At 46.7% G+C, this 24,879-nt stretch overlaps 1 protein-coding gene across 1 annotated transcript in view; it reads right to left on the bottom strand.

Moving 5' to 3' along the window:
• Nucleotides 1-24,879, bottom strand: part of SCFD2 (sec1 family domain containing 2) — a 338,453-nt gene that overhangs the window by 32,977 nt on the left and 280,597 nt on the right. Inside the window, exon 6 of the mRNA XM_080662736.1 lies at nt 5,712-5,857. Within this exon, the coding sequence (XP_080518862.1) occupies nt 5,712-5,857 (146 nt within the window). The remainder of the gene's footprint in view (nt 1-5,711; nt 5,858-24,879) is intronic.

Here is a 24,879-nt window from a genome sequence, read left to right as displayed (position 1 = left end):
CGTAGAGCCACATTTCACCAGGCACAGGATGAAACAAGCCTCCTTGGGCACGGCTGCTTCACAATGCCCTTGTTCAACACGCCAGAGGCACAGAAGACAGCACGCATCTGTGGAAAGTTTTCTCCGACACAGCACAGCACTGCCTAACCTCTGCCAAAGCAAGTCGTGCGAGAGCCATATGGCATTTCTTTCCTAAAGGGCTCGCCAGCTCCTGGCCCTGAGACATGCTAATACCCTCCTGCTGCCGCTGCTGAGGAGCTCAGCCCATCGAGCACTGGCACTGGGGAGGAGGTGGAACCTCCCGTTAAACTGGAAGAGTTGAAACGAAACACATAAGACTCGCTGCACCAGCAAAACTGGGGCTTAAGTTTCTAGTCAACAGTGTCTGCGAACAAACAGGACCTTTTCAGTCACACTGGTGTCAGCAATGAACCCTTACCACGCACAGCAGCCAACAGGACAGTCGGCTTGAGGGTCACACTTTCTGGTAGCCCATCTCCTTAGCAAAGGAAAAGACGAAATGCTACAAAAGAGGACAACGAGAAGGCCTATTTTGTCCTTCACAGCAAATGCTCACATAGTGCTATCTATGTGTCAGCTCCTGTCCCGAGAGCTTTACATGAATGAACTCACCTAATCCTTAGAGCATCTGTATAGGGAGCGACTGTTATTAGCTCCTTCCTGCAGAGGAGGACCGGGCACAGAGAGGGGAAGTAACTTGCCTAAGGTAACAGAGCTAGTAGGGGGCAAAGATGGGCTATGGATCCAAAGGCTCAGGGTCTCAGACTGTTCTGTTAACCTCTGTGCTAACCTCCCTCTCACTAACCATGGAGAACATAAGAAATACCATCCATACTGGATAAGACCCCCCGTCCAGGATCCACCCACCCACTGGCCTACTGGGTGGCAAGCATTGAGCGCGGCTCTGCTTCCAGCTTCTGTGGTGTGCTCCTCCAGTCAGGTGCTCCCTTGGCAGCCTCTTGGTCCCCCTCACCCCCTCTCCTGACTGCGCCAGAGGTGGGCCAGGTCTGTGCTGATGTTCAGGACTCCTTTCTGGAAGCCCAGAGATTTTATATGTACTTAATTCTTTGTATGAAATCATTCTCCTTAAAACAAAGAGAGGGATGTCTACTTTCTGTATCTGAGCTGTGATGGACACTTTTTCCTAAGGGCTAAGGACAAAGTTAAACCAGAGGTGCCTCTCGTGTAAACAAAAGACACAGGAGTGTCTCTGAGAGGCAGCTTGTGCAGGCTGCACTGGGAGGGAGGGGCTGGCAGGAGCCCTGAGATCCAGGGAGAGCCCAGTTCTGCAGTGCTGCTCAGAGCTGGACCGGAACCCAGGGCCAGACCAGGCCTAGAGCTCTCCCAGGTGTTCTGGGGATGCCTGGACATCTCAACCAGCTAGACAGAAAGCACACATTTTTCCTGGGGCCACAGGATTGAGGACCAGACTGGGAGGAGAAATGGACAGAAAGTTGCCCGGCCAAGACCTGTCTTTAAAACTAGACACAACTGGACTCTGATTCTGGTCTGAACATTTGTCCTTTTCTAATTACACACACTTTGTGTCCCATCAAATCTTCTGATATGTAATAAAGATATGTGCATTGCATACAAGATGCACCCAACAGGTATTTATTAAGCATCTATTATGTGCAAGATACCACTCTAGTCACTAAGGGTATGGCAGTGAACAAACCAGATCAAAATCTGTCTGTGAGTTAAAGCTTCTTTAAATCTGAAAAATATTTAAAAAAACAAAATATTAAAAACCCATAATCACATCCAAATAGTTTTCTCTAGATATGCAAATACAGAATAAGAAGTCACAGGCCCTCCTGTCCATCCAACTCTTCCCATCCCTCACAAAGTATTCATTATAAATTTTTCCAAAAAATTTAAAGACTGACTAAACATACATACCCATATACTTTTTATCATTATATTTTTTAACCAAAATAGAATGATGCATTATGGAATGATCTACAACATGTATTTTTTTCACCTAATAGATCATGCACCTCTGTTTTAGTTAGAATTTTCTGAGAAGCAGAGCCTGAGACATGGGTTCAAATATAGTCTCTGCTCAGGACACTTAGATCCATTCCATTCATTTTCATGGTTGCACAGCACTCCACTGTCTCTATGTCATTATTTACTTAATCCCCTTGAGGAATACACACACACATTGCTCCCCGCCCTTTGTCCCCATGTTTCATTCACCGGGGAAAACTCATTTTCCAGGGCTCTGAGGTCTGGAGAAATGAGAGTGTTGGCAGCAGGGAGATGAAGTCTAGGAAGCTTATCATTGTCCTTACCATGCCCCAGATTTATAGCGAATGCATAATTATGTGAAATTGGCCAAATCAGTCACCATGATGATCATAACAGTGCAAAGACCTCATTAATTTAGTGGTTTGTTTCCCCCTTTGCCAACTCTAGTAGCTTCTCACAGCTTGACATTCTTTGGTCTAAATTTCATCAGTTCTATCATGTCTTGTGGAACTAATTTATACCACAGTATATAAGATTGCTATTTTTTAAAATATATTTTTATTGATTTCAGAGAGGAAGGAAGAGGGAGAGAGAAATAAAAACATCCATGATGAGAGAGAATCATGGACTGGCTGCCTCCAGCAAGTCCCCCACTGGGGATCAAGCCCACAACCTGGGCATATGCCCTTGACCAGAATCGAACCTGGGACCTTTCAGTTCATAGGCCAATGCTCTATTCACTGAGCCAAACTGGCTAGGGCAAGATTGCTATTTTTTAATAGCAAAATGGCATATAATTAATTATCTGAGTGACTGCACCTGTATTTGTGGAAGAGATGTTTTAGATCACTGAATGAAGGATGGGAACTTGTGTTTCTAAGTTGAGTGCCAGTTCCTAAGGTCTTTTATATCTTGACTAGAGGCCCGGTGCATGAAATTCGTGCACGGGGGCGGGGGGAGGGGCGGGTGTCCCTTAGCCCAGACTGTACCCTTTCCAATCTGGGACCCCTCCAATCTGGGATCCCACTGGGATCGGACCTAAACGGGCAGTTGGACATCCCTCTCACAATCCATGACTGCTGGCTCCCAATTGCTTGCCTGCCTGCCTTCCTGATTGCCCCTAACCACTTCTGCCTGCCAGCCTGATCACCCCCTAACCACTCCCCTGCCAGCCTGATTGATGCCTAACTGCTCCCCTGCCAGCCTGTTTGCCCCTAACTGCCCTCCCCTGCAGGCCTGGTCACCCCTAACTGCCCTCCCCTGCAGGCCTGGTACCCCCCAACTGCTCTCCCCTGCAGGCCTGGGTCCCCCCAACTGCCCTTCCCTGCAGGGCCGGTCACCCCCAACTTCCCTCCTCTGCCAGCCTGGTCACCCTTAACTGCCCTCCCCTGAATGCTTGATCGCCCCGAACTGCCCTCCCTTGCAGGCGTGGTCCCTCCTAACTGCCCTCCCCTGCTGGCCTGATTGCCCACAACTGCCCTCCCTTACAGGCCTGGTTCCTCCCAACTGCCCTCCCCTGCTGGCCATCTTGTGGTGGCCATCTTGTGTCCACATGGGGGCAGGATCTTTGACCACATGGGGGCAGCCATCTTGTGTGTTGGAGTGATGGTCAATCTGCATATTACTCTTTTATTAGATAGGACAGGGGCCTGGTGCACAGGTGGGGGCCAGCTGGTTTGCCCTGAAGGGTGTCCCGGATCAGGGTGGGGATTCCCTTGGGGCATGGGGTGGCCTGGGCAAGGGGCCTGTGGTGGTTTGCAGGCCGGCCACGCCCCCTGGCAACCCAAGTGGAGGCCCTGGTATCTGGGATTTATTTATCTTCTACAATTGAAACTTTGTAGCCTGGAGTGGAGCCAAGCCTTCTGCTCACTCTGTGGCAGAAGCCATTTCTGTTGGGATTTATTTATCTTCTATAATTGAAACTTTGTAGCCTTAAGCGGAGGCCAAGGCAGGCCAGGGCTGCAGAAGCTTGGCTTCCTCCATCGCTGGGGGCAACCCTAGCCTCCTGCTCTCTCCAGCTCCATGGCTGCTGCCATTTTTGTTGGGATTTATTTATCTTGTATAATTGAAACTTTGTAGCCTGGAGTGGAGGCTTGGGCTGGCCAGGGTGTGCGGAAATCTTGGCTTCTTCCTTCACCGGGGAAACCCAAGCCTCCCTCCTGCTCTCTCCATGGCCGCAGCCATCTTGGTTGGGTTAATTTGTATACTCGCTCCTGATTGGCTGGTGGGCATGGCTTGTGGGCGTGGCTTGTGGGTGTAATGAGTAATGGTTAATTTGCATATCACTCTTTTATTAGATAGGATGGGTGATTTCAGATGCCCATCAGCACCATCAATCAATATTTCTATAGCCTCCATGAGAACCACAGTACACTAAGGGAGGATATTTTGTATTGGCAGCGAAGTCCTGGCATCTGGCCCTGGTCACCTGTGTGCCTGTGGCAGGTCCCTTGGCCTTCCTAGATCTGGATAACAGTATGTCTCTGGCTTACTTGTCATGAGAATGAAAGGAAACATGGAAGGCAGGAGTGCTCTTTCAGTATCGGCTGCTCTATGAACGTATGGGGGGAAGAGTGTGGGTTTTGCTAGGCTGCAGCGGGTCACCTTTGCTCTTGTGTACATGCCTGCCTTAAAGCCAGCATCCTGAAGTTGTCAGTCTTCACTAACAAAACATTTCACTCTTAGCAAATAGAGTTGGTTTCAGTGAAGATTTCATGGGAGATGGAGGAGAAGGCTCCTTCACATGCACAAGCAAAGTTCAATGACCTGTCCCATCAGAGACACCTGCTCTTCCTTGAAAGCTCATTGTGGCGACCAGAAGCCTGGCTTCTGTCTCCTTCCTCATCCAACAGAAACTGTCCCGCCCTCAGGGCTCCTGTCTTCCTTCACTCCTGAAGCTTCTCTTTGGCTTTCTATGGCTCTGCCCTGCTGGGTTTTTAGAGAGCAATTACTACTTTATTCATGGATTCCTTACATCTTCCTACTCACCAAACACTCCCCCTCCTTAGCAGTGAGGGACTTTCAAGTAACAAATGCTTTTGCTATCACCAATGTTTTTTTTCATTGCCATAATACTATTAGGTAATTTTATTATTCTAATTGTTCAGAATGTTATGGACTGCTTAGATCCAAAAACTTGGGAACCACCAAAGGCCAGCCCCTCATGTGGCATCTGTAGAAACTGGGGACAAAGAAGGGAAGGGACTTGCCTAAGGTTACAGACGAAGGCTGCGACAGCCACAGTTATAAAGTGGCGACTGTCCCAAACCAGCGCTCACATCACTACGTCAAGCCTGCTGTACAAATGCATCGGGATGCTTTTTTTTTTTTTTTTAAAGGACATCAGGCCTAACATAGCCTGTATATTTATTTTTTTTAATGTTTTATTAATTTTAGTGGGAGATAGAAACATCAATGATGAGAAAGAATACTGGGGATCGAGCTCACAACCCTGGCATGTGCCCTGACCGGGAAATGAACCATGACCTCAGGGTTCATAGGTCAATGCTCAACCACGGAGCCACACCTGCTGGGCTTGGAATGCATTTAGATTCAGGGGAAGCCAGAACTCTGAACGGGAAAGGGACTTGGAGTTCATCTAGAACAAATCCCTCATTTTAGAGAGGTTAACATGGACATTTTTCTTATACTCTTTGAATCCTAAAAATGCCACACAGATTAAATGGTTCCTTTATAACATATGTACTAGTACTTGCCTGGTGGGTATGGTTTCCTGGAACATACACAGACTTGAACTGCTTCATGAGACTCCGAGCTCCGGCAATGTCCCGGAGCGACGTGAAGAGGGCATCCACGGCAGTTTTGGATTGGTGAAATGTCAGGTTAATTGAAGAGTCGCAGCCTGAAACAATGCAGAGACATTTTCTTGGGTGAACAAATATTTAAATTAAGTTTTAGTCATGGCAGCTTGAGCTCGATGTAACACAATTGGTGTGTTTTTGAAACCCTGTTTCCCCCCAGCGGTTCACTCAGTGGGCTGCTTCAATCGCCCACGAGCAATGAAACATTGAGTATGAATGCCTTTGACAGAAGCAGAACTCAGAAGTGCCTGGGACCGCAGCCGCTGGCTTCAATCCCCAGACTGCAGACATTTCACAGAGAGAAAGCTCCCCAGGGTCTACCGTCCTCAGAACACAGTCTGGGAAAACTGGAGGAGACATGGGAAAATACAAGAGCGCTGTGATGAACCTCTCTCGCTTGAATGCCACCAACAGTTTCCATGAAACAGGACAGCAAGACTGAGAAAGATGACAGTTCTCCGATAACAGAGCATGCTGGGATGGGCATCTTTCTCCCGTGCTAACAAAACAGATGGCGTATTTCAAAAGGCAGCCGTTCAAAGTCAATACAACTCAAAGGGGGCCTAATAAGAAGACCCTTCTCAGCGACGATTCCATTTCTTTTAGAAACGTATAATAGATTAATGCATTCTCTATCTTGTTAGAAGCTCACACAGAAGAGGATGATTATGGGTAAGTCAGAAGTTAAAAAAAAATAGAGAAAGATTCGAGGTGGGCATGTTTGACTCTCTTAAATACCGTGTTAACTCATTAATCCTCACATCACTCATATGAGATAGGAGCTATTATCTCCCCCAGTGTGGAGATGAGGGTTAAGTAGCGCTCCTGTCAGCAGGTACTGCCAATGCTCTGACGTCGCCTGTAGGTTTGGGGAACTGTTCCCATGTACCCTGACTGCTTCTTACCTCAAGTAGCTGATGTCGCTCTCTCTCTCTGTTTCTCTGTCTCTGTTTCTGTGTCTCTTGAGGGCTTTCCCCAATTGTGGGAGCATGTTTGGCCTCTCTGTGGAGCAGGCTGGGGAGTCAGCACTCACAGGAACAGCCCAGCTTGCTCATCCCTTGGGAGAGCGATTCTGAACTGTGGTCTCCACAGCTTTCCCTGGGGGTCCCAGCAGGACTGAGTCCCAGTTGCCCACAACTGTCACTCGCTCATTAAGGCCCCCTTTTTCCCTCCTTCCCTGTCTCACTTCCCTGCTTCCCGACTGCTTCCTGGGATACTTTTCCAAATGCAGTACTTGCACCCAACCCTGTCTCGGGGCCCCAGAGCTTCTGCAGCCACTTGAACACAGCAGCCTGGATCCAAAGCCTGTATTCCTGAGTTCTTTTGGGGGAACAATTTTATTGAGATAGTACTCACCTGTTTAAAGTTTACAACTCAACAGCTATAAGTATATTCACATAGTTGTATAGTTGTACAATCATCATCATCACAATCAATATTAGAACATTTTTTTTTTACACCAAGCAACCTACAGGGCTGCTGCTTCTTTTCTTTTCTTTTCTTTCCTTTTTAATATTAGAACATTTTTATCACTCCAATAAGAAACTCCATGCCCATTAACTGTCATTCCCCATTTCCCTGTAAACCCCCCCCCCCACAACCCACCTTCCCCCGTCCATGCTTTCTCTCTCCATGGATTTACCTACTTCGGACATTTCATATACATGGAAGCATAAAACATGATCTTCTGTGATGGCTTCTTTTACCTAGCATAGTATTTTCGGGGTTCATCCTAGGTACTTCATTGTTTTTCTTATTGCTAAAATTCATTGTATGGATATACCACATTTATATATCCGTTCATCAGTTGATGGACATTTGGGTTATTTTCACATTTTGGCTATTACGGATATGCTAGTTTTACATGTACAAGTTTTTGAGTGGTCATACATTTTCAATTCTATTGGGTGTGTATCTAGTAGAAGAATTGCTGAATCATATAGAAACTCGGTGTTTAGCTTTTGGGGGAACTGCCAGACTGCTTCACGAAGTGTCTGCACCACTTTATATTCCCCCAGCAGGCAAGAGAGTTCTGATTTCCCCGAATCCTCAACAATGCTTATTATCTGTCTTCAGGACTGTAGCTGTCCCAATGGGTGTGCACTGAGGAGACACTGGTTGATTTCGATAAAGAGAGAAATCATTTTTTAGGGAGTACAGCTAGATCCAAACAAGCTTAAACTAAAAAGGAGTGCTTGTAAAGTACATAGGAGTATCCGCCGGAACCCAGCGGCAGCGGACTCAGGGAGGTGGATGTGAGTAGCTGAGCCTCTCCTCGTAATTACTGTGGACCACTGTATATAACTCTTACAGGGTGGGCATAATTAGGAACTGTTTTTAACTCACGTTTCTGACACCAAATGTATGTTTGTTCATCCACACCAACTGATTCTCTAACTCTCCAGACACCAACTGAGTGCTCTACAAGTCAGTTCAGTTCTGACACTGACCAAGTGACATTAGTGCAGACGCCTCAGTTTAAGGGCTCCGTCCCACAAGGCCTGGGAATTGTGGATTATACACTGAAATTAAACAAAGGCTACATGATTGCAAAGAGTTAGGTCACCTGTGGTGTAGGCTGCCGGGAAAAAATGTTTAGAGATTACTGGTAATGAACAAAATGAAACCAACAGAAAAATAAGACTGCCAAAGAAATTGTTGGAAGGAAAATGAAAAGTCCTAAATTCGCCGATAAAGTAAAACTTTCCTGAAAAACAGTCAATTACCAACTGTAGGAGGGCAACTTCTGCCCAAGCCATCAACCCTTTCCAGCGTGCCTGTCATCCTTAAAGCAAGAAGTACACACACACACACACACACACACACACACACACGCTTTAGAAATGTGGATCAGAGAGGACAATGGCTTGTGCAAGATCACATCCCTATCCCTAGCAAAGTCAGAGTTCAAAATGTCCCTTTGATCACAGACGTGAGCTCCTCCATGTACACTGCCTCCCCCATTCAGCATCTCCTCTGTGGATGCAGCTCATTCCAAATTCATGCTGTGGTTAATAGCGAAGAGATGATGTGGACGGAAAATCTATGGAAGGGGATGAAGTCTTTTCTATGAAAATAGTGATCATTATAATCACTTACGTTATGCACGTAACGAGTAAGAAGTTATGCATATTAGTTCATTTAGTCTCCTCAGAAGCCCAGCAAGTTAGGAACCATTATTATTCCCATTTTGTGGATGGGGAAACTGAGCCAAAGAGAAGTTAAATAACACAGAGTCACTCAACTACTAAGTAGAAAAGCTAAGATTCAAACCCTCGCAGTCTAACTTGAGTTGGTCCTGTTAACCAACTGCTTTCTTTCAGTGGTGCTAGGACCACATATATAAAAGAACAAAAAAAAACTTAATTCACTCTAAAGATGGAAGAAATGCTTTCAAAACGGAGTGAGTGCCTTCCTTCTTGGGAAGACCTGGGCCTGTCCCTGGCGGTAGACACTCCCGTGGGGTTTGCAGCTGGACCCCAGGCTCGCCTTTTGAGTCACACAAGGCGTGAGGTCCCCCAGGCCTGGCTGCACACTCGCCTTTGGATCTCTGCTCCCAAAGGTGCTGTACTCGTTACTTCTAATAAGCCCCTGACAGCCGGTCCCATTAATCCAGCTAATGAGATAACAGTGCTTGGTAAGGGAGTTCTAAGTGTACAACACTAGTCAATTCTCATTTAGTCCACTGGTTACACAGAGAATAAACCAGAAGCTGACCCGAGACTTCAGCCAGGCATGAACTGTGTGCTTCAGGTGCCTACTTCTTGATAAGGGAGGCCCCCAATCCCTAGGGCACCCCTGTGTTCTTCTAAAATAGGGATGACTCATGTCCCTGCAATTTCTTTCTCTGAAGGGCTCGGGGATCCCCTGGGCAGGGGTCCAGTTACTCCTCAGAGCAACAAAATTGGGCTCCTGTGTCGGTGCCTGCCCTTCTCCCTTCCCTCTCACCCGTCTCCACTTACTGAGGTCCCTTCGCTTCAGCGGAGTGAGAACAGTGGTTTCCATGGTTTTGTGCACTGCAGGGACCCACACTTTCAGCAACAATGAAGCTAAGACGGAGAGAAGGCTGAACAGCTAAATGATCCTCCTGGGATGGCTGAAATGAAGCTGGGCTTCTTACTCATCTGGTTCCACAAGTTTGGTTGTATTCCTTAGGTAGCAAGGAAAATAAAACATCTCATCTCAGGAGGCTGCTGTGTCCTGGGCCTTTGTCTGGACTGGAGCTGAAGTAGCCATCATCTAAGGCCTTCCAACACACATACACATGCACACACACACACGCACACATGCACGCACATACACACATGTACATGCATGCACATGCACATACATGCACACAAAGTACACACACAGTGCGCATAAAGGGGTAGGACAAACATAAAGCATGCCACTTCTATGGCCGATTAAGCTGAGGGCATGACTAAAATAGGATTTGAAATATGTTCTCCTCATAGCTCTGAAGGTCCCTCCCATCTGACTGATAAGAACTAGACCCAAAAATGTTTGAGCCTGGTCAAGAGGTCCTTTTGTCATCTGGACCCAAGTTACCCAAGGCTGGCCTCCTCATCCTTGGACTGGCCCGAGGTTGAAGACTACAGGCCCATTTTCCAGTTTGCATCCTGCCTTCCTGCCTCTCAGGAACCCCCTGGTGGCAGGGCCCCACCTCCAGGGGCAGTGAGAGAAAAGGTCAGCCTGGGAGTGGGACTCGGCCAGAAAGGGCAGAGCACCAGGAGGTCATGACCTCCCTCATCCATCCTGCTGTCTGACATCGCTTTTTCTCTCTTTTCAAACCATTGTTTCAAAGACAGAGTCTTTTCTCATGGTTCTCCATAAATTCTTGGTAAATAAAAAATACACACACAAACAAAATAAAAAACCAAATAAGCCCCAGCAAGTGCCGTCCCCTCTGAGAGCCTGTTGGGAGGTTGACTGCATAAACCACTCCTGAGTAGGCAGTGCAGGTCAGTGGTAAGTAAAGCTACAGTAGAAGCCCTCTTTGTCAAACATGCTTGGGCCATTTAAAGATGGGGATCATGAACATCGATCTCTCACACACATATATGTGTAGAAATAAAACATTTTATTTAAAATTAAAACATAAATGTCCATTTTTTTTTCACTAATCTTTTGAGGAAAGACCAAGGTCTTTTCTTTCAGTATTGTTTGTTGATAAGAGTTCTGTCTTTTAAAAAAACACAAAACCATTATGTACCGTGTAGAATTTCTAATTTCAGTTCATTGAAAGCGGGACAAGACATTAAAGACACCCGCAGCACAATCTGAGAGCAGAATTATTTTAGATGTAACATGTTTTTTTCCTACAACCTTTTACAATCGCCTTCTCACACCTCATTCAAAGGCACTTTTGCCCTAGCCAGTTTGGCCCAGTGGATAGAGCGTCGGCCTGCGGAATGAAGGGTCTCAGGTTCGATTCTGGCCAAGGGCACATGCCTGGGTTGTGGGCTTGATCCCCAGTGTGAGGCATGCAGGAGGCAGGTGATCAATGATTCTCTCTTATCACTGATGTTTCTATCTCTCTCTCCCTCTTCCTTCCTCTCTGAAATCAATAAAGAAATATATTTTTAAAAAAAGCACTTTTAAAATGCTTTACTGAGTCTTTAAAAAGCTTTCAATTTGGTTTTCACTGAAACAGTTTTCTTTTTTATTTCATATTTAATCAGTGTGTAAGAACATTTAATTATGGTTTAAACTTAATAACAAGTATAACTGTCATACACTGGTTTGGAAACAAACCCTAAAGTCTTGGGAATCAGACAACTCAGCCCGAGAGGGCACATGGAGGCTGCCCTCGAGCCATGAGGGCTCACAGTTTCTGTGTTAGGCATTTTGCTTCATAGAGGGATTGTGCCTGGCCAGTGTGGCTCAGTGGTTGAGCAGGGACCTATTAACCAGGAGGTCACAGTTCGATTTCTGGTCAGGGCACATGTCCGGGCTGTGGGCTTGATCCCCAGAGTGGGGCATGCAGGAGGCAGCTATTTAATGATTCTCTCTCACCATTGATGTTTCTATCTCTCTCCCTCTCCCTCCTATCTGAAATCAATTAAAAAAATATTTAAAAATCTACTCATAGAGGATTGTAAAATGTCAGTTATTCTGGTAAATGGCTCATGTGGAGGCTGGTTGAGAACGTATAATACATAACAATAAAATTATAATATCCTATATAATAAACCCTAATATGCTAAGTGTCTGACCATTATTCCGTTCAACCAGTCACTGTGACACGCACTGACCACCAGGGGGCAGACGCTCCAACCGGTAGGTTAGCTTGCTGCTGGGGTCTGACCCATTGGGACTCGGCGAGACGGGCCAGACACATCCTGGAGCCCTCCCGTGGTCCATCCCTGGCTGGCCAACCTCCTGCTGTCCCTCCCCAGCTAGCCAGCTCCGATCAGCCTGATTGGGACTGGGTGAGACAGGCCGGACACACCCTGGAGCCCTCCTGTGTTCCCTCCCCAGCCCCGATCATGCATCAGCAGGGTCCCTTGGCCTAGCCTGCATCCTCTTGCAATCCGGAACCCCTCGGGGGATGTCAGAGAGCCAGTTTTGGCCTGGTCCCTGCAGGCCAGGCTGAGAGACCTCACCGGTGCACGAATTCATGCACGGGGCCTCTAGTATTATATATAAATAAATATACATATGTGAGGTCCCATATTTATACTACATAGGCAACTTGTATCTGTGTCAGCAATCTAATGTTTAATGACCTAGTGTGACTTTTTAAAAGATCATTTTTACTTTTCAATTATAGTTGACACACCATGCAAAGTTATTAGAGTACTAGAGGCCCAGTGCATGAAATTCATGCACTGGTAGGGTCCCTAGCAGCTGCCGGCTGCCAGCTGAGGCCTCCCTCCCTTCCTTCCCCCAGCTGGCCTGCCCCCTGGTCGAACTCCCTGTCGAGGGGACAATTTGCATACTATGCTTTTATTATACAGGATTACTGACTATATTCCCCATGCTGTGCTTTACCTCCCCATGACTGTTCTGTAGTATGATGTTTACATCCCTCTAACCTAAAAGAATCACATCTCAAAGGTCGGACTGCAGGTTTACAGGGCTCATGTCCTCAGTCATTGCAGAGCCCTGATCTATACCTCATGGCAGGGGCCCTCAGCAGGTGTGGAGGCAATGACATGGGCTTGGATGAGGGTGTGAGTGAAGCTGGCCCAACAGATAAAATCAGAGTCAGAGACATCCAGGTGACGCCGCAAAGGCCCCGAGATGGCCCACAAAGCCTGACCACGTCCTGCAGTCCCTCCCAAAGTCTCTCCCAGGCTCCCCACACACACAGATTGTTGCTTCACTGTCTCCTGCTCAGTCTCTTGAAATGTCCTAGCCTGTGGCCTACAGTTGCCGCTCAAATGACCAGGAGGGAAGTGGAGGCGGGATGGCGATCAGCTCAGCAGGCAGGGGCTCTCCTTGGTTCATTGCCAACCCCCAGCCCAGGGCCTGGTTCACAGGAGGCACCCACTAAATAACCCTTAAACCAGTGAGTGGGGAAGACAGAGGGGTGACAGGGAAAAGGGTTGAGTCAGACCAGCATGCTGTAAAGCAACAGCACTGCTTCTCGCGGAGCTGATAAACTACCTCTGCAGGAAATTTCAAACAAAGAGCTCCCAGATGGTGCTGAGCAGTTGCAGCCGCATGCTAAGCGGGTCGCCTCCCAAAAGCTTCTTGAGAAGCGCAACCTCAGTTGGCCGCATAAATTCTGTTTTTTCTTTAACAAGCAAAACGAAACTCGACGTGGTTAAAGTATGCATGGATATGAGGTAAAACTGTCTTAAACAGGAAAAGAATGGTAAATACAAACTTCAGTAAGTGATTACCTCTGGGTGGGGGTGGGTGGGTAAGCCACCCTTTGGGATAGGATGATAGGTTTATGGGTGTTTATGATGTAACTAGAGGCCCAGTGCACGAAATTTGTGCACGGGTAGGGTTCCAAGGCCTGGCCGGCGATCAGGGCTGATCGGGGCCTTCCTTCCCCAGCTGCTAGCCGGGGCCTTCCTTCGTTCCACACCGCCTCCTGGTGGTTAGCGCACATCATAGCGAGCGATTGAACTCCTGAGGGGACACTTTACATGTTAGCCTTATATATATATAGATTATGCTTTATAACACATATGTATCTCATAACCTTTTAAATGTATCATCTATCATCAAAAAATGTAACAAAACAGAAACCGGCCACACTCCTTTTTAAGCCTCCAGTGAATTCAGCTCTCTGAACCAGCTGAACGAAGGGTGGACGACAGCTGAGGTCTCTTATTATTAGGTAGGTTTGGGATGTGTGGTGGACGGGAAAGGCTTGTTCAGTCTTGAGGAAATGTCACTTCCCAGAACTGGAGCCCAAGCCCTGAGGCTTTTTGTGAGAGAACATGTTGGGACACCTGAAGGAAGGAAAGCTGTCAGGAACAGGCTTCGGAGCTGGCATGGTCAATGGCAGGGTGCAGGCCAGGGTGGCAGGGAGGCCCAGGGAGTGGATGCAGAATCAGGCAATGGGCGGAGCATCCCCTTGAACCTGACCGTCTGCGCTGTTTCAGGAGATGCCGAGGCAGCAAAGAGGACAACACTGGATCATCCAGAAGGAAACAGCCCATCTATTTCAAAACAATTCTCTCAAAGTAGCCTTTCTGATCACACTGCCTATACGAACATGGTTCCTTTATCTTAACCTTTTCTGTGGTTAAATAAGGGAGCCCTTAAGGACTCTGTAAAACATATGATACTGTAGTATCATGTTAAATAATACAATTTAATATGTTGGTTATTAAATTAACCTAAATCACCTTAGACCAGGAGATCTGGAAGTTCAGCATTCTGAATAACTGAAATACCATGTTTGAGGCTATTTCTTTAAAAAGGTAGGCATCCATTTATGATTGGTTACATAATCTCCTATTATGGAGCTACCACCAGGGGACAATCAGATCTCTCTCCTATCATTTCAACTTTGGGTCCCCCTTTCCAGGAATGAAACCTGCCACAGGTGGGGGAACTGCCCACACAACCACTTATGCCACCGGTCATGCTCACAAACTTTCCCACTCTCCTGCCCATGGAGGTGGCATACAGCTCCTGACCATAATCACAGACCAGCTCTCAAAGGCAACACAGCCTGCTACGAGCGCTTCCTAACAGGTTGACTGTCTTTATTCTGTTGAATTAATTCCATTGAATTACAAACTTGCTATTTCTACTACGGTCCCCTTTCAAAGTGTGCTGACATTGCTGGTGGTTCTGAATAGCTTGGCATAGTTTGCTGGATGACATCTCAGAGCTGACTTGAGAGATTACCTGCATCTGGTTGTTTGCAAAAGCTGGCAGGTTGGCAGAGCCCCTGGGAGCCACGCTGCACCTCCTAGGACGCTGTACAAATTCTCCATTTGATCTCATTTTCCGAGTGAGGGAAGAAGGCTGTATTATGTGCGTGGAAAGGCATCACCAACCATGGCCACGAGTTAAGTGCAGTTGGAAGTTTTTACATTAATATTTGCTTGCTTCTTGCTTGTTCTTTTTGGGGTGCTACGAAAGCTGAAGCAGCAACAAAGATAAAAACACACAGAATGGATATAAACATACGGTGGGGGAAAACTGATCTGCTTACACAATTTCTCTTTTTTTAAAAATATATTTTATTGATTTTTTACAGAGAGGAAGGGAGAGGGATAGAGAGTCAGAAACATCGATGAGAGAGAAACATCGATCAGCTGCCTCCTGCACACTCCCTACTGGGGATGTGCCCACAACCAAGGTACATAAGGTACATGCCCTTGACTGGAATTGAACCTGGGACCCTTCAGTCTGCAGGCCAATGCTCTATGCACTGAGCCAAACCAGTTAGGGCTATACTATTTTTCTTTACCTTGCACAATCACTGTCATCATTTGATTTTAGCAGTTTCAGAACCAACAAGCCAGTCTGGCATTTCAGAGAGATGGAAACGAAGCCCAGATGCCCCTTCCCCGAAGAGCCCTTCCAAGACCTGCTGGAGGCTGATTCCTGTCCTCCGGGAAGTGTGGCTGATGGGCCAGCACCTGCAACCAGCCCTGGACCTCCCAATGTCCAGTGCAGAGATGCAGGGAGGGGCGGTTCTACCTGACGCAGCTGCAGCAGAGGCCCCGGGCCACTCCCTCCCTGCCCCGCCCCCACCCCCGCCTGAAGAACACCTGGAAGGCTTCCTGGAGGTGCCAGCAAGGAAGGTAGCTGTGAAGGACCACATCAAGACGCAGTACGTCTGCTCCTGTCTGAATCTCAGTCCAGATCTTGTTGCTGGTTTTAACAACAGTACCACAGGACTTTTAAGAGATAAGGTTGTACTTTGAGACATGCCAAGAAAATTGAGAGTGTGGGAATAATAGGTGTCATTTCCAGCCGTGATGTGTCACTGGGACGTGCTTTCTTATCCAAGTAACAATGAATACGTCACTCAAGGTTTGGCTTGTCTGCTGATTGCACAAACTTGTGCTGCAACCAACTGTCTACTTGTAGAGAAGGATGAAATCAGAAGGCCCAGTCACAGCACATTTCCAAGCCTTTCATGTTACTGCCTGGCCCTCCTCTGCCTCTTGTTCTCACTCTCACTTAGAGGAGCTTTTAAAGAGTCTAACAGTCTTTTCCTTTATGTTCCTTGATCCCCAGCGGCAGTGAGCTTGCTATCATGAGATTTCTAAGTATGGAGGGACAGTCTTGTCCTTTCATTTTAATTTGGGCAAAGGCTAGGTGGTTAATAATATGGAATCATTTTCTGATCTATTTGAGAAAAAGGAAGAACAAAAGGGAAGCTTATTGGCCTAACGTTCCTTTCATCCTCTTTGTTTCTTAAAAGAACAGAAGAGCAAATGGAGTTTATTTTTCTTCCAGTAGCAGACAGATCAAATGAGAGCCCCCCTTCCCCACTCCCAACACTCAAAAAAATCTCCCTCTGCCTCCGTGTAAGGTTCCACTGCACCTGCTGTTGTAAATCTCCATTGAACTGAGCCAGCCTCGCTACGCCTGAAATATAAGCTCCCGCTCAATGAGGCCTCTTATCTACCACTTTTCTGTATTTTCCTTTGGAGGCAGCGTGGATTAGTGTGTGGGTGAGCCATGCCTGATTCAGAGATGGGATGAGGTCCAGCGAGGGCTGCCAGTGGGCCCACGGCATGGGGGAAGAAGGGTGAAAATGCAGCACCCCTTCCCTCGCTTCTTTTCGAGGCAAGGAAGGGCCTTGAGGGTGGACCCTGCCAACTAAGGCAGAGGACCAGGAAAGCTTGCAGGCGGATGCCTTCCTCCTGCAGCTCAGGGTCTGGAAGGGGCAGGAGAGAAGGCAGCTGGTCTCCCTGCACCTTGACCCAGAGGATGGGGCCAGCTTCCTGCTGGGGTGGAGAGAGCTGCCACCTGCAGCCTCCCAGGAGCTTACCTGCCCAACCCCAATCTAGTCTTAAGCTCCATCTCCTTCAGCCTTTGATGGAGACAGCTACAGGGTGGTTTAAACGGTCAATGGAAAGGAACTATCACAAAGCGTTAAGTTTCTAGGCTTTAATGTGCTCTGGGCAGGGACATCCTTAAGCCCACAGCTGTTTTCAGTTACTCCATGTCCACCACGTGTCCTGGAGGCTATGGGGGGCCTGGACTCAGAGCCCAAACTCTTCTCCGTAAAGAGTGGGTATGGGGAGGGGCTGAAGAACCGGTTAGCTACAGCCAGCTCATCATTAGGTTACTACATTCAACCCTGGAGCAAAGACAGAGCTTCTTGTTTCGTTGAAAGGGCATGGGAGCTGAGAGTGACTTTAGAAATCAAAACTCCAGAGTGGTTAGGATTTCTTTAGGTCTCCACCAGGGAAAGAAAAACGATCAACCCAGCTGGTCCAGGGTGGTAACTGGAATTCTCTCTTCACAAACCAGCCAACATCTGCCTTCATTTCTGCACCAAGTGCTTGCCTCCCTCCTGGTGAAAACATTGTGCAGTGAGCTCAGGACTAGGATGTCCCAAAGGTTTCACATAAAATGAGATAGTTCTCAGAACAGCAAGGGGCGTGGCACCTTCTTTGGGACCAGGCACTCAGGAGGTGGCCAGGAAATCGAACGTGTGGCTGGATTCGAGATGTGTAATTCTTCTGAAAACAAAAAGCAAAAGCCAAACACCCCCCAAATCCATGGAGAACGCTGGCTGTGGGCCAGGGCTGTTTCCAGAGGCAGGCTATGCTGTCTGCTCTGTTGGCCGTGAGAAGCCTCAGGGACTGATCTAGGCAGGAAGCCTCTGAAGCAGCAACTCCTTGAAACGGCCCCTCCAGGGGCCTCGGTAACGCCTCACACAGTCACACACACACCAGCATGCACGGGCTCTTGCCGTGTGCTCAGCGCCCTACATACGCCATCTCAGTCCACTTTGCAGAATATATATTAGGAAAGGGTTGGAGAAATGTGTAAGGATTTAGGTTCCAAGGGCAGTCACATTTATATTGTTTATAACAATGAAAAACTGGAATTAAATTAAACACTCTTCAATATGAGGGCAAAAATTTATGTGTGACCTACTATATATTGACAAAAGAAGATGCCTGTGCAGGACTGTTAAGCAACAAGAGTAGATGGGATAGTAGGTATAGTACACATGCTATGCAGTATACATGCCATTCTATATTTTATTTTGTTACTATTTTTTAAAATGTATTTTTATTGATTTCAGAGAGGAAGGGAGAGGGGGAGAGAGATAGAAACATCAATGATGAGAGAGAATCACTGACTGGCTACCTCCTGCACAACCCCTACTTGGGATCAAGCCCGCAACCCGGGGATATGCCCTTGACCAGAATCGAACCTGGGACCCTTCAGTCCGCAGGCTGACGCTCTATTCAGTGAGCCAATCCAGGTAGGGCCATGCTATTATATATTTTAGACACATACACACACACACACACACACACACACACACTATATATATATATATATATATATATATATATATATATATATACATACATACATATATATATACATATATATATATACAAACTGTTAATAGTCATTATTCCTCTAGAATTTCCTAATTAAACTTTCTGCAATGACAGAATATTCTATATCGGTGTGGTCCAATATGGTAGCCATTAGCTACATATGGCTATTGAGAATTCAAATGTGGCTAGTGTGACTGAGGAATCTCAATTTTAAATAGCATTTAGTTGAATTTACTAGTCATATGTGCCTAATGTATTAGACAGTATAGCTCTAGAATGTAAGCTAAGTGAAGACCAAAATCTTTGTTTTAATTATTGAGGTATTTGAACCTCCTAAAGTAGTGTTTGTGTCTGGCACATATAGAGGGTGCTCAATAATTAGCTATTGAATGACACAATACCTATCAAAGGTTATCTCTGGAATTATGGGAGACCACCTTCTACTTTAGGTACTTCTGTTTCGTTTGATTTTTTTTAAAGCACAAAATTTCAGTTTTAAATTAGCAAAACAATAAAGATATTCCAGTTCTGAAAAGCTATACACATCAATTTCTTCCTTTTCCTTTTCATAGCTGCCCAAAGCACCACCCGCTTTGGTTGGTGGAGAGAAAGGCTGGCCCTGGGCAGGGGGGTAATTAATTCCTGGCTACCTGGGCTGACCTTCCCCAAATGAACATGCCTGAATGCCACCGTCCCACCTGCCTAACCTTGCCACCTTATCCCTCATTCATGGCAGAAATCAGAGGCTCAGTTTCTTTTTTCACCCTTCAATGTGGTCTCAGGGTTTCCATATCTCTGAACAAGTCAAGAGCAGAGTCTATATTTCCAGTGGAGAAGAAAATCTGCTGGGAAAGACGGACTCCACCATTAAACGTGGGGTCAGGTACACTCTACTCTGCTATTTACAGGGTCAGCCCCAGCCCTGATTTACACAACCTTTCTAGGTTACAGAGTGTCTTCAAATAAGACCCTAAGATGCCTCTTCTCTTCCCCCGGCACTCTCAAGTCTGTTTGCTTTTCTGAGTCCTGCCAACACCCACTCAGCTCTCTCCACAAGCTTTGGTGAGCGCCACCGCCTGGCTTCCGAGGTCAGGCTGCCCCCTCCAGCTCCTGCCCCTGCTGCTCAGGCTCCTTCACTCTCTGCCTTCTTCAGCTCACAGGGTTGGCTAAATCCACCTTCCTGAATTTCAGCCCTTGCTTTGTCACTTTCACTCCTGCTCCTTCTGTGTCCTACCTATTCCATTATTTACTCAGTCTTTTCCTGTAAGTTAACTTTGAATCAACTCCTATATTTATTAGTTCTTTGTAAGCTGATCCCATGGGCTAATATTTACTTGTTTTAGCATGTACCAGAAAACGCATAGCTGTGAAAATAGAAAATTCAAGGTTGGTCAAGGCAGCTTTTAAGAGAAGGAAGTTCTCTTATTATTCCAAGAAAGGGGTCAAGGATTAGGCTGGATTTTAAATTTCATGAGGGTAGAGCCCATTCATTGATTCACTCAACAAATATGTACTGAGTACCTGACCTGTGCACCGTTCTAAGCATGGGATACAACAGCAAACAAAACAAACATTTCTTCCTGCATCAAATGCCCTTTGCATTTCTTTATGCCTAAAAATGATGATAATGGTTGTTAACCTTTATTGAGCACTTAGCATGTGAAAAGTACTAGTCTAATTACTTTATATGCATTCATTCATTTAATCCTCAGGACTATCCTATGAGGTAGGTACTACCACCAACCCCATTTCACCGATGAGAGAAATGAGGCACAGAGAGGTTGAGTAACTTGCCTAAGGCCACATAGCCAATTAATGGCAGAACCATAACTTGAACCCAGGCAGTCAGGACCCAGAGCCCAGACTCTTTAATGCTACATTTTCACCACAGCCCGCGATCAGTAAACCACTGAGTGATGATGCTAAGAAGTATAGCACAAACACAGTAAAACAGCCCGAATGTAAACAAAGAGCCAGGAGAAGGGTCAGTTTAAATTATAGCAAGCTTAAACTCTAGGTTAGTTTTGGAAAGAAACGCACTTTTATTACCTGCAAGGGCACATCCTAGGGCTAATCTAGTCATGGGGAATCTACTCACAAGCAGAGGGCTCTGCTGTCTGTTGTACGGACTAATTAAGACTGGACTGCAACTCAAGAGCCTATCGCTACTAACACTTAATGTCATTCAAGCAATTTCTTCTCTGGAGAAGGCTACACACTCACAATCTTATTGATTTTACTCATTTGCTCAACAACCCTCACTCTAAATTTAGGTCAAAGTAACTTCAGATTTCATAGTACTTTAACGTCGATTCATCTGAAGTATTGCTGGGGCGTTCATTGGTGTTCAACAACACCCCAGTTCTTCTCTTCCTGCCGTGTGGTAGGATCACAAGCTTCCCTGAATAGGTGGGCTTACTGTGGGTGGTAAACTATGTCAGTGACATGTGCCACTTGCAAGTGGAAGCCTTTAAAATCTGATATGCAATTTACTGCTTCCATCCACCTGCCTCAGTCATCAGGAAAAGTTCTATGGAGAGGAAGCCTCGGGGTGCCTGCCAGCGCCCCCACGACCTGAGGGGGACACAAAGCCCAGAGAAGAAACTATGTATTGCTGTTTGAAGCCACTGAGGTTCTGGTGGTGTTGGTTTTTAGTCCATCCTAACTGAGAGAAACACCAACCCTCCAAATCCCGGATGAAAAAGAGGAAAATGCATGAAGACTCTATATAGCAAATTAGGAGGGGCATTACAACACACACTGACCTTTACTGTATTTTAGACATTTACATGCTAACACACCCAATCTTCTGGGCAGCCCTGAGAAGTAGGTATTACATACATTGTACAGACGTGAAAACTGAAGTTTGGAGAGGGAAGGGGCTTTAGCTAAGGTTAGATAGCTAGTAAGTGACAGAGGTGAGCTTCAAATTCAAGTCTGTCTGAAACCTGTGATGATGCTATACTTTCTACAGAAATCATATGCAACTAGGTCACATGCAGGGCCAAATATAGGAACATTAGGTGGGAAAGGCATTCCGTCATTCTGCAAACATACAGCATGTGTCCTTACGATGTGTCAGGCACTGCAAAAGGGCCCTCAGAGTGAATGAGCTATGGCCTCTGTGCTTGAGGAACTGACAGTCTAGCATAGGCTACAGACAAGTAAAGTGGCCATTTCAATACGGTTCAATGAACTATTTGGCTAGGCAAGATGGGGTGGGGTGTGGGAGTATACTAAAAGCTACGGAAGGAAAAAAAGGAAAAAAAAATGAGTAGGAGAAACTAGGAAAGCAAATGAGAAATGATGGCCAAATAAAGACGCGTCATTCACGTAATTCTTACCCTGCTCGGATATGAACACATTTGGTAGGAATATGCCATCTGCCTCACCCTGGCAAATAGTACTATGATGGCATGCAGCCACTGGCTGATGACATCAAAGACACCCAAAAAAGCCAAAAGAGGCAGCTCCACCCTGCAGCAGCCTCCAGTCCAGCTGGCTCAGGAATTCAAACCCAAGCAGGGAGCACACATTCCTCAGGTGGCTGGCACCCTAATTCACCAGCACTGGGCATTTTGCTTGCTGGTCTTCCATATATATATATATATATACACACACACACACACACACACATATATATATATGTATATATGTATATATATGTATATATATACACACATGTGTGTGTGTGTGTGTGTGTGTGTGTGTGTGTGTGTGTGTGTATACTAGAGACCCAGCGCATGAAATTCGTACATGGTCGGGGGGGTGTTCCTCAGCCCGGCCTGTGCCCTCTCGCAATCCAGGACCCCTCGGGTAGGGTCCCTAGGCCTGGCTGGTGATCAGGGCCTATCAGGGCTTTCCTTTCCCTGGCTGCCGGCAGCTGGCCCTACCCTGGCCACTGCCACTGCTTGCCATCTGTGCAGCATTGCCCCTCCTCCCCCACCACCGGTCGCCTCCCTCTGCGGGTGACAGGCATGCAGTGCAATTGCTTGGCTGGCCTGGGCCTCCCTCTGCGGGGCGATCGCTGGCTGGCCCGCACACCCACCACAGCATTACTGGCCCGTGGCCTGGGCCTCCCTCTTTGGGGCAGTTGATCGCGGAGCCCCCTCATCGATTGCCCCTCAGAGGGTAGCCTGGGTGTCCCTCTGTGGGTGATCGTGGGGTGATGGCGGGGCCCCCGGACCAATTGCATCGCACCTGCCTTGGCTGGCCTGGCGCCAGTGCGTGTCATAGCGTGGTTGTCTGGAAGGTCATTTGGACAGTAGTTCTGTTGTTCGGTTTTCAGTCAATTTGCATATTATGCTTTTAATATATATAAAATTATTTTTTTTAGAAAGAGAGAGGAAGGTAGAGGGAGAGAGAGAGAAAAACACTGATGTGAGAGTGAAACATTGATTGACTGCCTCCTACACATCCCCTCCTGGGGATCAAGCACGAAACCTGGGCATGTGCCGACCAGGAATCAAATCGGAAATCTTTGGTGCACAGAATGATGTCCAACTCACGGAGCCACACTGACCATGGCTTTTCTACTCATTCTAGACTTTCTGACATATTCATCAGACCTTGTACCATGCCTGACATACAATAGTCAATCCATGTTGACTGGTCACCTGACAGAGAACGAACAGAAGCCATGAACATTAGGTAGGAAGAATACTCATGTGCTCAGAGAATGAACAGAAGGGCAGGAGCTGCAGAAGATTTGTCTAAGAAGCACCAAAAGGTCTGAAGCCCTTGGCAACCAGTATTGGACTTCAGAATGAGTCAGGCTTCTTTTGATTATACTCAGCCATGCAGGTCTGAATTCTGAGCTTCAGAAGGAGATCCCTCTCCTTTGGAAATTAAGACATGAGTGGTTCTCCTGGGTGAAAATATTTTAGGGCCACATCCAGACCCATGAGGTCTAAGGAGAAACAGAAATCCTACTTTGGAAGTTACTGGCATAGTCTTGATCTTTGGGCAATTTAACAACCTAACTATAGAAGGGTTAACACATTAAGGAGGAGATTTGAAGATGATCTGGGAGGACTCCTGAAACCTGGAGATTCCAATGGCAGCTAGGGAAAGGCACACAGGTGAAATAACAGGAAACATAAAATTCTGCTCCAATGAGTTTAAATTTCAAAAGGGCTCTTAGTATCCCTAAGCCATCTGGTCTCCGAGGTCTTAGATTGGGTGCATCTGTCCTTGGCAATGGGCAAGGGGCCTCTTGTCATGGAACAAAGGACTAGGGAGGAGAAGACACAGACAGATAGAAAGTTGGGGAGGGAAGGGCATTTCAAGAGGTGGAAAGAGAACATGATGCTCTCTGGGGGTAGAAATGAACATGTTCTATGGCGCAGGCACAGTCCTCCCTCTGTGAGAAACGTCCTTCTGGATCCTATACCTGGGAAACTCTTCTTTTCCTTGACATACCAGCTTGGAAGATACCTTTCCCAAGCAATCTACCTTGGTTTCCCCAGGCCCTGGTTAGCAGCTTGGAAGCCGAGGTGCTGAGACTCTCTCTCCAAGTCCATGAATGACATAGCTAAGTCCTGGCCATCAGCCTCACACCCCTTCTTAGGACGGTTCTAGAAAGCTGATGAATTAAAACATATTGATTAAGTACCTACTACGCACTGGCTACAGTTTCTATGAGATGCATCTACAAATGAGCACAGCACTCCTGCTTCAGAGCGCTTACATTCTGGTTGAGGAGACAGACAATAAACAAATAGACATATAAGAAAATAGACCACGGCAGATCAGGTGGCTGCTTTTCCGACACCTCTTTTAGCTTCCTGTGGTGGGTCTTTCTGTACAGCAGAGCCTAGGAAACTAACTTTTCACTTATTGGTTTCTTGCCCAGTAGCTTAAATGCTCCCTTGCCGTTGTCTCAAAGATCTCAGAAATACTGTGATGGAGCATCATCCCATTTGTTGAACCTGCCTCCATCATTGGACCAGGAGCTTCTGTAAGTCAGACGCTCACAGGGGTTCACTTGTCTGGCTCACACAAGGCACACACCAGATGCTTGCTGCAGGAAGGGCTCCCTCGGAAACAGACTGCCTTGCTTGAACAGAAGGCCTGCCCTGAGAGAGGTGAGGGACCTTCAGGAA

The sequence above is a fragment of the Plecotus auritus genome (genome assembly GCF_963455305.1).
Source record: "Plecotus auritus genome assembly, chromosome: 1".
Classification (NCBI taxonomy): domain Eukaryota; kingdom Metazoa; phylum Chordata; class Mammalia; order Chiroptera; family Vespertilionidae; genus Plecotus; species Plecotus auritus.
This window is presented reverse-complemented; position numbering and strand designations above follow the sequence as displayed.